Genomic DNA, 13163 nt, shown 5'->3' on the forward strand with positions numbered 1-13163 from the left:
ACTGATATATATTTACAATAGAAGTAATCACGACCAGAAAATGTTCAGGTGTGTGAAGGTACGTTAATTAATAATGGGAAAATAACTTCTGCATTTACAATAAAGAAAACATACAAATTCTGTGATTTTTCTATTGTGATTTTGAAAGGGTCACTAAATTTGCAAAATAAATTAGATACACGCAAGAAATCCTGACATAGGCATACCGGTGTGTCCTGTACATGTAGGTGTAAGTTTTAACAGAATGACATGAGAGCAAGCATTTTTTGTAAAAATATACAAATAAAATATCGATAGACTTAAAATGCAAATTACACTTAATGGCAAAAAATACATAAAAAACGTAAAGCAAATATTGGAAGGATTGTCTTCGTTGCTATGCAGAGTAAATAGTTGCAATTATTTCCTTTTTGTAAACATGTACTTGTATTCCTTAAAAAGACCTTATCTCAGTATTTTCATTGTGATGAACTTTCAGTTTTATGTTTCAAAATTTTTTGTAACATTTCATTCATCAAGGCTAAGAATAAGATTGTGAAACCGGCATCAATAGCTTTCATTGCTACAGCACAGATTGGTACGTAATCCAAGTGATTAATAAATAACAAAGAATATATAGAATTTTCTCTAAACAAAAGTTTGATAAATCATAGTGAAAAATCTTAAATAGTACGAAGGCATGAGGATGCAGTCAAAAGAGAGTGAACTATGACAGAATTTCTGTTTTGGGTTAAATACAGGCAAAAAAATGTGTGTCACTTGCCTTATAAAAATAAACCCTTTTTTAAATGCTGGTCCTTCCAAGTTTACCCTCTAGCTAGTTACCCGCCAACTCCACATATCACAGGTGAAAGTAAAGTTCAAAGATGATGATAGAAATCAATGAGTTTTTATGCCACAATATAAAACCCAATAATGAGATATCCAATAATATCCAACAGAGAGGATAGCACAGAAACAAATGCAAATAAATACAGGAAGTACATGTAAAGTCATGGAAAATTTTCTATCAAAAACGTCAATGTAAATACATATCTGGTCAATCTACAATACCTCTTCCTCAAAAAATAGAAAAAAAATTATCAAACAAGAGGCCTAAAGGCCTTAACAGTCATCTGACTACAAAAACTTCAGCAGGAAGAAGGGTTCTTTTTTTTCTGTGAATGAAAGCTTACTAAGAAGCTGTTTTCCTTGATGCAGATGGTAGTTTTGGTGAGGAGTAGGAAACAGTAATGAGTGTTATCCATTTTTTGACAGTAAACTTGCAGCTTAATCCAAGTGGTGAAACTTGAGAAAAAGTTTGAAATAGGTGTTGCACAGGAAAACCATGAATGCGCAATCATGTTAGAAAATGGCCACCCTGGCTGTTGTATTGAAGTTTTGACAAGGTCGAAAAATAATAACACTTTGTTGGCTACCTTTCCTTTACATTTCCACCAATTTTTAGCTCAATGCCACCTGTGGAACTGGTGAAAACGTTTAAAATATGTTTTTCAAGATGGCGGCCATGGCGAGTTTGAGCTCAATCCCACAAGTGGAACTTGAGAAGAAGTTTGAAAAGTCAGAAGCTTATGCATGGAGCACAGCGGACAACAAAGGACAAAGCATGACAGCTACAGGTCATCATGACCTTTTGGGTCAGATGACCTAAAGCCAACTCAGAAGATGAAATCAAGGCCAATTATCCTGGTTTAAGTCTGTCATGATGGGCTGGATTTCACAAAAAGGCACAAGAATATTGAACAATTTTCCAATGGAAAAACATCTGTGACTTTTACAACCTTTCATACCTTGGTTTTCTCCTATAAGCATAAACATCAATATCAACACCCATACTTGTGTGTGTTATAACATCAGGATAGAACTCATGGACACTTTTACAAACAATCGCTACACCCTGTTTTACTCCTTATGCATATAAACATAAAATTCCATACCATTGCTTGTATGTGTAATAATATCAAGAAGGAACTCGTGGGGAGTAGCTAACAATATTTGTTGGAAAGTTAGAGACATTTATATTTTACAACATGATTAATTAATTAATTTTTTTTCAATGTTATTTACTTGTTTATGCTAAACAGTATTACAAAGTTAAGGGTAGGTACCATAGATTATGCTTTAATCATCAATTCAATGACTAGGTTTTACTTTGTACTTTCAACCAAAATAATCACTTCAAACAACCGTTAAACAAACTACTTAAATCACAAATATTTTTTATCATTAGGAAAAATTTATACATGGCCATGAAGCATGTGTATATCAATTGGTATTGAATTTAGTAAACAAGGCAATTTCATTATAACCTTTGAAACTTTATAAATATTTGTATAAAAAACACATGCATTTAAAAAGAAACTTTTGAGTTCAAAAATATAAGTATCAAAAAATAATTTTTATTGCATGAGTTGTAAAAAGTAACATAATGGAAAATTTGTTGTAACAAACTTCATTATGTACTTTAGACTGATATTTTTTATCTATCATTCGTTGTTAGTTGCTTTTACTCAAATTTGCTTGTATTCCTTTCGGAAGCGTTAGTTTAAAATGAGATATCACAAAAATCAGAGTACCTATAAAAATCAAAGCCCCAAGTCAAACTCCTGTCCAATATACTGGTGTAGTAACTCTCACCCAATATACTGGTGTGGTAACTCTCACCCAATATACTGGTGTAGTAACTCTCATCCAATATACTGGTGTTGTAACTCTCACCCAATATACTGGTGTAGTAGCTCTCACCCAATATACTGGTGTGGTAACTCTCACCCAATATACTGGTGTAGTAGCTCTCACCCAATATACTGGGTGTAGTAACTCTCACCCAATATACTGGGTGTAGTAATCTCTCTCACCCAATATACTGGTGTGGTAACTCTCACCCAATATACTGGTGTAGTAACTCTCACCCAATATACTGGGTGTAGTAACTCTCACCCAATATACTGGGTGTAGTAACTCTCACCCAATATACTGGTGTGGTAACTCTCACCCAATATACTGGTGTGGTAACTCTCACCCAATATACTGGTGTAGTAGCTCTCACCCAATATACTGGGTGTAGTAACTCTTACCCAATATACTGGGTGTAGTAACTCTCACCCAATATACTGGTGTAGTAACTCTCACCCAATATACTGAGTGTAGTAACTCTCACCCAATATACTGGGTGTAGTAACTCTCACCCAATATACTGAGTGTAGTAACTCTCACCCAATATACTGGGTGTAGTAACTCTCACCCAATATACTGGGTGTTGTAACTCTCACCCAATATACTGGTGTAGTAACTCTCACCCAATATACTGGTGTAGTAACTCTCACCCAATATACTGGTGTAGTAACTCTCACCCTATATACTGGGTGTAGTAACTCTCACCCAATATACTGGTGTAGTAACTCTCACCCAATATACTGGGTGTAGTAACTCTCATCCAATATACTGGGTGTAGTAACTCTCACCCAATATACTGGTGTGGTAACTCTCACCCAATATACTGGTGTGGTAACTCTCACCCAATATACTGGTGTGGTAACTCTCACCCAATATACTGGTGTAGTAACTCTTACCCAATATACTGGTGTTGTAACTTTCACCCAATATATTGGACTATGTATTTCTAATCTACGTGTAGGATGATTTAGCTGGACTCTGCAGTCCGATATGGACAGGATTCTTAGCATCAGCAATAACTCGGACACCCAGATATGAAATGAAACCCTCCATTGTGAATCCCAATCCAGATGAACTGAGAATGAGTTCATAGGCTTCAGCTTCTTTGTTGTACTGATCGATGATAGCATTGGCTTCAGAAATTGCACTGAAATTAACAGAAATTAAGGAATATGAAATGAGCTCAGTGGTATACGATGGATAAAATGGTGAGCAGGAACGTAAAAGGAACAGAACATTACACTGTTTGTATACAGTATATTATATTGCGCCTGAATGTAGGAGGAACAGGATATTATACTCTTCATTAAAGAAGTAAGAACAAAATAGTGTACTATTTGTGAATGTATAAGAAACAGGATATTGTACTCTTGAATGAAGTAGGAAAAACATGATATTATACTCTTTGTGAATGTAGGAAGAACAAAATACTATAATGCTAGTTAAATTAGGAGGAACATGATATTATTCTACTTGTTACCATAGGAGGAACAGGATATCATACTCTTGATTGAAGTAGGAGGAACAGGAAATTATACTATTTGTCAATGTAGGAGGAACAGAATATCATAATGCTAGATAAAGGAGGAACAGGATATTATACTCTTCATAAAAGAAGTAAGAACAAAATAGTATACTATTTGTGAATGTATAAGAAACAGGATATTGTACTCTTGAATGAAGTAGGAAAAACATGATATTATACTCTTTGTGAATGTAGGAAGAACAAAATACTATAATGCTAGTTAAATTAGGAGGAACATGATATTATTCTACTTGTTACCATAGGAGGAACAGGATATCATACTCTTGATTGAAGTAGGAGGAACAGGAAATTATACTATTTGTCAATGTAGGAGGAACCGAATATCATAATGCTAGATAAAGGAGGAACAGGATATTATACTCTTCATTGAAGCTGTAAGAACAAAATAGTGTACTATTTGTGAATGTATAAGAAACAGGATATATTACCCTTGAATGAAGTAGGAGAAACATGATATTATACTTTTTGTGAATGTAGGAAGAACAGAATATTATAATGCTAGTTAAAGTAAGAGGGACAGGATATTACACTCTTGATTGAAGTAGGAGGAACAGGACATTATACTATTTGTCAACATAGGAGGAACAGAATATTATATGATACTGTTATTTTTATTTTGTATTATAACCTTCATTCCAAACAAATTACAGAAAAAATATTTTGAAGCATTATTAGATTAACATCAGTGACTTGCCATATGTAAGTCAAGAGCACATTTAACTGGATTTGATGTACAGAAAAAATGCTCTCTGTGTTTACTTTTTAAATAATGCACAATTACTGATTAAGCACTTACCGATTTTCAAGAATCCTTGCGTCTGAGTTAGCTTTGTCCTTAATGATTTGAGCCTGAGTCTCTGCCTCTCTCTTTCCTGTGTCTGCTTCAGTTAGGAGTCGTGGTCTCTCATTCAATGCAACCTGTCAGTGCAAGGATAATATATAGCAAATTGCCAACGTATGGTATATCTACATCTGTAACTATGTACATCTCAGTCTCAGAGGCTTAATCATTATTATTACATATTGTACTCAAATTTTAAAGCTCTCATCAGTTTCGATTTTACACACTTAATCATTCTGATTAATAAGATTAGAATAAAAGTTGGGCTAAATGCAGAAGTTTCATGTATTTTGGGGAAAATTCAAAACAGGGCAAAAACGTTTGATGGTGAGAAACAATGTATGTAATTCAGGTACCTGGATATCCTCTCGTGCCCGTTCTTTGCTGCGGATGGCACTCTCATACTCAGCAGGACGTGCAATGTTGCTGACCTACAAAATATTATCCAGCATAATATCGTTTAGTTGCCAGTACCTGTATCTGCATTTTTTCAGTTGTATATCAGGTTTTAAATAAACAAAATAAATCTGTATTTCAGCTTCTTAACAATGACATAGTAAACGTATCTAATTCAGCTTCTTAACAATGACATAGTAAACCTATCTGAAACCACTCAATATCTACCCTAAGATAACAGGGAATCAAATCAAGTGGACTTACAATGACAGCAATCAGTAAGATCATTGGTAAAAGAAATCTGGTGGACTAGTGGTGACACAAAGGTGACACAAATCTGGTGGACTAGTGGTGACACAAATCTGGTGGACTGACTAGAGGTGACACAAATCTGGTGGACTAGTGGTGACACAAATCTGGTGGACTAGTGGTGACACAAATCTGGTGGACTAGTGGTGACACAAATCTGGTGGACTAGTGGTGACACAAATCTGGTGGACTGGTGGTGACACAAATCTGGTCAACTAGTGGTGACACAAATCTGGTGGACTAGTGGTGACACAAATCTGGTGGACTAGTGGTGACACAAATCTGGTGGACTAGTGGTGACAAAAATCAGGTGGACTAGTGGTGACACAAATCTGGTGGACTAGTGGTGACACAAATCTGGTGGACTAGTGGTGACACAAATCTGGTGGACTAGTGGTGACACAAATCTGGTGGACTAGTGGTGACACAAATCTGGTGGACTAGTGGTGACACAAATCTGGTGGACTAGTGGTGACACAAATCTGGTGGACTGACTAGTGGTGACACAAATCTGGTGGACTAGTGGTGACACAAATCTGGTGGACTAGTGGTGACACAAATCTGGTGGACTGACTAGTGGTGACACAAATCTGGTGGACTGACTAGTGGTGACACAAATCTGGTGGACTAGTGGTGACAAAAATCTGGTGGACTAGTGGTGACACAAATCTGGGTGACTGACTAGTGGTGACACAAATCTGGTGGACTAGTGGTGACACAAATCTGGTGGACTAGTGGTGACACAAATCTGGTGGACTAGTGGTGACACAAATCTGGTGGACTAGTGGTGGCACAAATCTGGTGGACTAGTGGTGACACAAATCTGGTGGACTGACTAGTGGTGACACAAATCTGGTGGACTGACTAGTGGTGACACAAATCTGGTGGACTAGTGGTAACAAAAATCTGGTGGACTGACTAGTGGTAACACAAATCTGGGTGACTAGTGGTGACACAAATCTGGGTGACTGACTAGTGGTGACACAAATCTGGTGGACTAGCGGTGACACAAATCTGGTGGACTAGTGGTGACACAAATCTGGTCAACTAGTGGTGACACAAATCTGATGGGCTAGTGGTGACACAAATCTGGTGGACTGGTGGTGACACAAATCTGGTGGACTAGTGGTGACACAAATCTGGTGGACTAGTGGTGACACAAATCTGGTGGACTAGTGGTGACACAAATCTGGTGGACTGGTGGTGACACAAATCTGGTGGACTGGTAGTGACACAAATCTGGTGGACTGACTAGTGGTAACACAAATCTGGGTGACTAGTGGTGACACAAATCTGACGGACTGGTGGTGACACAAATCTGGTGGACTGGTAGTGACACAAATCTGGTGGACTGACTAGTGGTAACACAAATCTGGGTGACTAGTGGTAACACAAATCTGGTGGACTGACTAGTGGTAACACAAATCTGGGTGACTAGTGGTAACACAAATCTGGTGGACTAGTGGTGATGGAATTCAGGTGGATTAGTCGTGACATAACACTGGTGGGCTAGTGGTGACACAAACAGGCAGACTAGTAGTTACACAAAACTGGTGGATTAATGTTGAGAGATATATAATAGGCTAGTGTTTGCAAACATCGGATGAATTATGACAGAAATAATTTCTGAAGCTCATCAATTTTATTTTTCTTGTTTTGAAAATTCCATGTCAACCCTCTTACCTGTAAGTCAGTTAGGTCAGCATTCAACTCGTCATATCTGACCTGGAGTTTTTCTCGGACTGTTTCCTGGAATGCCCCTCGTTCCGCCTGGAACTGAGAGGTGTTGAACTGACTACATGCCTCATGGAGAGCTGACTGACCTATAAGGGAAAATCCTATTGTAATCACAACACTGATAACATGATATCCAGCAAGATCTTGTGCATGATCAGGTTGATCCTGTCTTCACTTTTACCATCTTTCCTTCAAACCATTTGTTGTATTTTAATTTGTATCAATATTAATGATATAATTATATATGACACAATACATTATTTTTGTATATTTTGTGGGTAGTCTTAGTCCATATGTCCTTGTAATGATCAAAGTTCACAATGACAGAAAATTTGTGAATTCTATGAGATCCTCAAATATGAACTTTGCAGAAAGTTTAAAATGACCAAATACAAAATGCCACCAGTGCTATCTTGTATACCACATCAAAACTCATAATGTTGCATGTACATTTAGTCATAATGAACATGCATGCGTCAAGTAAGATCCATTCAGTTGTAATACTGTACAAAGTTAAGTCTTCATAAATTCACTGTTGTTTATCTCACCTGCATACTTAAGAACATCCTTGTAGCCATCGTAGTCACGGAAGTCAATGATCACTTCACGCAGCTTCGCAGCCTTAACTTTGTACTGGTATGTCACATCAAGAACAATTTGTACGCCATCTTTGTTGAGACACTAAAATTCAAAGAAACAAAAAACCCTCAATAACAAGTGGCCAAATGGGCCTGCATCGTTCACCTGGTATTCAATGCTCGTTAAAAACAGAATCTGTGTTTATAATAAACATATTTACTCGTTCATCATCCGATCAATTTTAACCAATTTCCAGAACAATTAGCTTCTAATGCTCAATTCTTCACAGTGACAGTTACGACCTGGTAAACGTCAGTTGTTGTTTTTTTTTCTATAAAATTTGTCAGGCTTAGACTTAGAAACACCTTTCCACCAAATATCTTGCTTCTCAGTCTTATACAGGTTTTGAGAATTTGCCCCATGACCTTGAATAAGGGTCAAGGTCATTGTAAATTTCCACCTTGAACTATTGATATACATGCATAACTTCAGACAACAACAAAAGATACTTAAGAACATATTATATCGAAGTGTAAACCATATTACTTCAATCTTATCAGTCAAAAGTGAAAAACAACAACATACAGTGAGGTCACTGAAGGTCATGGAGCGATAGACACTGGGAAAGATGATGAATTCAAATCCTGGAGGTCCAGTGTGCAGTCCTTCTTTTCTGACCTCTGTGTCCAGAGACTTCTGAATTGTGTCATATTGGACACCCACTGAATGGTATAACAAGTTCTGTATTATGGTACAGGATTCAACTTTACATTTCATTACAGATATTCAAAACTAATATGCATATTCTTTATGTTAAATTTTCTTATAAAATCTTATTAAGAAGAAATATAATCATGTTTGGAAATTATATATAATATATAAGGAATCAATAATAAATATCAAAATGTGGTACATACACTTACATATGTTGGGTTTTTTTATCACTTCCTTCATTCAATTATTTTACTTTTAAATACTTTTAAATATGTTTGAAGTTATATGTAAAGCTAATGTACATGTATCATGTGTAACAAATATTTTTACTACAGTTTGCTACATATTCTGCACTCCCAACAAAAATGATGGTTAATTGATCAGGGCTGTGAACATTAGTTAGCAAACACCAGATGCATATGGTGTAACATGCAAGTAATGCAAATAAATTGTTAGAGGTGAAATTAACATTAGGTGAATTTTACAGGTGAATTAGGCCTTGTGGAATTTGCATTATGGATGAACAAAAATCTTATAACTGAATTAAGCCAAAGGTGACTAAATAATATATGAATATGAATTTTACAGGTGAATTAGGCTTTGTAGAGTTTGCATTATGAATGAACATAAATCTCATAATTGAATTAGGCCAAGGGTAACTTAATACTACATGAATATGAATTTTACAAGTGAATTTGACGGATGACATAATGAAAGTTTTCTTATATAGAGTATTCACAGACTTTTGTTTATTGTGGATGTAAATTGAAGGTAAAGCTGATCAAATCAATGACAAATTCACAATTGATTAAAATATTAATTCCATCCCAATGAGGTGACAACCCGATCCAAAACATGGTCTATCAGAATTCCAAATGAAGTTACATGCATAAATCCAGGAGATAAAAGTCATAAAAAGTGCCAATGAAAATGAAAACTAGACACATGCTCAAGTTTTGTTCTACTGATAACTTCACGCTTGAGTTTTGATACAGATGACTGGTAATGCGGGGACTTACATAGACATACCTTCATCTGAAGCTAACTTCTTCAGAGACGATGCTACTATACCGATTACAGTTGCTATGATAGCAACCACAATGATACCAATGATAAAACATTTCCTTTTTTGTTTTTCATCTAAAGCCATTTTCTAATACAAGCAGTTTCCGACGGGTATTTAGCAAGTATACGTGGGATGTTTTTTCTGCAAAATTGGAACAAACACAAGCTATACAATTTGCATGCTTCTATTCAATATTAATTCTAAGATACATGTGAAAGTATTACACAAAATGCATTTTGAAAATCAAACTTCATCCAATCAAAGGCCAACAAGGACAGGTATTGTGCAACACTGAAGCCAGATTAGCATTAAATACATATAAACAAGTATGAGTATATATCTCATCATATAAGCACATTCCATTTGGTTTAAGTGAAAAAATGATGTAATTTAAAAATAATTAAATATCTATTGTCCAATCAAGGGACATAATTCTGTTTAGTTTTGGTTAAAAATGACATAATTTGAAAATAATTAAATATCTAAGTCCTATCAAGGGATATAATTTAAGTAGATTTTGTCAGCCATGTATACATGCATAATATTGGTTAAACACTGGTATTACATATTGTAGAAAAGGTGTTATATATATATAACATGGCTGAAAAGATTTTAATGGAATGTGGCTTATATATCAGATAAATACATCATCAACTGACTACAGTCAGTGTACTCTTATTAAAGACATTTCTTTAGACACATAACATGCTGAAGAGGGGCCCCAGAATATAGTGTTTAGCATTACATTGTCTCATTCCAAATTAAAGTCTTGAAAATATCATAACAGATATTCCACACCATTAACTTCTACATATACCTTTGTTAACACCATAAGGTTTGTATATATGGTACATGTATGTGTATACAGTATCATGGAAAAACATGCAGAATGTTCAGATGAAAATAATTTCCATGACAACACTTTAAGGTTTCCATGACAACTCTTGAAGAGTCAGTAAGCACCCACAATTGTGGATATGTATCATTGATCTCCTACCCCAATCCACCCCGGATTTACTCACTGCGGTAATTCTAATTAGTATCATACATCCTCCACCTGACACACAAACAGTACTGTATTTATCCAGCAGCAGACCTAGGGAGCCAACACATAACTGCAGGATGGGGATCAAGTGGACTTATTCCAAGTTTTTTTTTTGTTTTGTTTTTTGTAAAATAAAATACCACTTTTTTGTATTTCTGTAAAACTGAACGAGACATGGGTGGGCTTATTAGCAGACATAGACCTAGTGCTGGATAAATACAGTAGAAATGCACTAGCACTTTGCAACATGCATTTACAACAGAACTTAAAATAGATTGAAAAAAATACATACAGTGATCAGTCTACAATTTCTTTTCACAAGTCCCTTTCAATTTTATTACCAAAAACAATGTGTCCCACAATGTAAAATGTAAAGTATTTTCAGAAATTTGTGGAATCACATCAAAATTCTAGGAGTACAAGACTTGCATGTAGATTTATCATTGTACATATGAACAGGAATCATTGTATTACTGGGATTCAAGCACCATTATAATAACACATTCATACAGAGATTAGTCTGGATTTTTGGGTAAGAAACTTTTTTGGACAAAGAAAGAAAGGAATGCGTGGGCATTATATATGTTTTCCCAACATAAATTAATTTCCAATCAATTGATTGAACTTTTTATCAGAATTGAACAGCGAAACATACTGCTGCTATTAACAGTGAATTAAATTGACATATCCTTCAAAACATACACTTTTAAAAATCTAGAAAGATGATTCCTTCAACAAGGATGTGCAATATATGTTCTATTAATTAATCTATCTGTAAATTTTTACAAAAACAGGTTTTCTTTTAATGTTACAAAAGAAAACAATAAATGAAGGGACAATACCCACAAATGGAACAGACTAATCCCTGTCATACAGTAATGCATGCTGTTCTAAATCAAAAGGGACGAGAATAAACCTTCATCGCTGGCAAGTTTTTTCAGTGACGTGGCGACTAGACCAATAATTAAGGCAATAATAACTGCTATTATTGCCAAAACTACAAAACATGTCCTTGAGCCATTGTCGCCCATTTTCACTTCTGATCCTTAAAACTTCAGTGGCTGAAATAAACACTTTCTGAAACAAAATGGAAGAAATTAATTTTTATCCTTTATGATACAGATAATACACATAACAATTCATTATTATGAAACAAAAGACAATTTTCCTTTTTACTAACCATGGCATATTATCAATAAAATCTGTACACTACACTCTCTTTTAAAGATTGATTAAAATTTTCAAGGAGTTTTGAGTTCATCAATGTTTTATACCGTATATGGTGTCCCTAGAGGCTATATGCCTCCATATTGTTCAAGGTATCAAACATTTTATATTGGTTGAAAAAGTTACTATCACTTTTGTAGGGAAAAAAGATCATATAATAGAAAGGAAGATTGATGTTTAAAACAAATTTCTATATTGTATCATTTCTTATATGATGATGTAGACATGTTAAATATTGATTTTTATATATGTAAAACAATAATGTCAGCACACTGGTGCACACGCTGGCCATGGGATTGTTAGTCACTCTTTCAGAATCAATATTTTCATGAACCAGGCTTACAAGTATGCATGATTATGTAAACGTATAGATTTTCATATAATCAAACTAATCAAAAATGGTCGGCTATTTCATATCTTTGATTTTTCATTATATATGAATATATTAGTAGAAAATTACTTTATTTTCAAAAATCATAAACATCACACCAAGAGGTCATATAGTTCAACTTAAGCCCCAAGCTTCTAATCATAATCACTAATCTGGAATCTGGTAAAAAAAAAAAAGAGGAGAAAAATCAGATCAATTTTAAAATGGTTTCGATATCAGATTTCTTCATATCATATTAATTACAATTAGTACATGTATGAAGATGTCATCAAAATTATTATTTTAATTTGTAATAGCAGGTAAATACACTGCAGTAAACCTCTGACCAGTTCAAATAGGCAGGTAGTTCAAAACTTTTTCAATAAGTTTGAACACTTCTGCCTTTGTTTGACTAGCAATTTGAATTTTTCAAACATGTCATAAGATTGTTTGTGACTTGATATCTGTATGCCTTTTTGTTGTTAGTGATATTGGTGTCGCAATAATCACTCAAGGTGGTCACCACAAACACTGCTGGAAGCGGGCTGTAAATGACCATCGTAAGCAATGAATATTGCCAAATTATACACGCAATAGACATCACTTAATGTCACAATTTCAGGCCCGAACTATGCATTTCAGGTGATCAATATGCTG

General features: G+C 34.9%; 1 protein-coding gene across 1 annotated transcript; it reads right to left on the minus strand.

The window, feature by feature from the left end:
- Positions 1-3192: 3192 nt before the first annotated feature.
- Positions 3193-11940, minus strand: LOC132545958 (uncharacterized). Its single transcript, XM_060209639.1, has 7 exons — positions 11826-11940; positions 8670-8806; positions 8054-8186; positions 7452-7591; positions 5420-5494; positions 5019-5140; positions 3193-3823 (listed from the first exon to the last, which is right to left on the minus strand). Exons 1-7 carry the CDS (start codon positions 11938-11940, stop codon positions 3628-3630), a joined length of 918 nt encoding a protein of 305 aa, XP_060065622.1. The 3' UTR covers positions 3193-3627.
- Between the last annotated feature and the right edge of the window lie 1223 nt (positions 11941-13163).

This window comes from Ylistrum balloti, unplaced genomic scaffold (genome assembly GCF_031769215.1).
Source record: "Ylistrum balloti isolate Yb309-2 unplaced genomic scaffold, AGI_CSIRO_Ybal_v1 Utg369868, whole genome shotgun sequence".
NCBI classification, from domain to species: domain Eukaryota; kingdom Metazoa; phylum Mollusca; class Bivalvia; order Pectinida; family Pectinidae; genus Ylistrum; species Ylistrum balloti.

Bases quoted from the DNA above. Each gene is read 5' to 3' on its own strand.
- LOC132545958 (XM_060209639.1), bottom strand. From the start codon at position 11,940: ATGGGCGACAATGGCTCAAGGACATGTTTTGTAGTTTTGGCAATAATA. The intron at 5,141-5,419 runs GTACCTGAATTA...TTGCACTGACAG, and splicing joins GGGCACGAGAGGATATCCAG to GTTGCATTGAATGAGAGACC. The intron at 3,824-5,018 runs GTAAGTGCTTAA...TGTTAATTTCAG, and splicing joins GCAAGGATTCTTGAAAATCG to TGCAATTTCTGAAGCCAATG.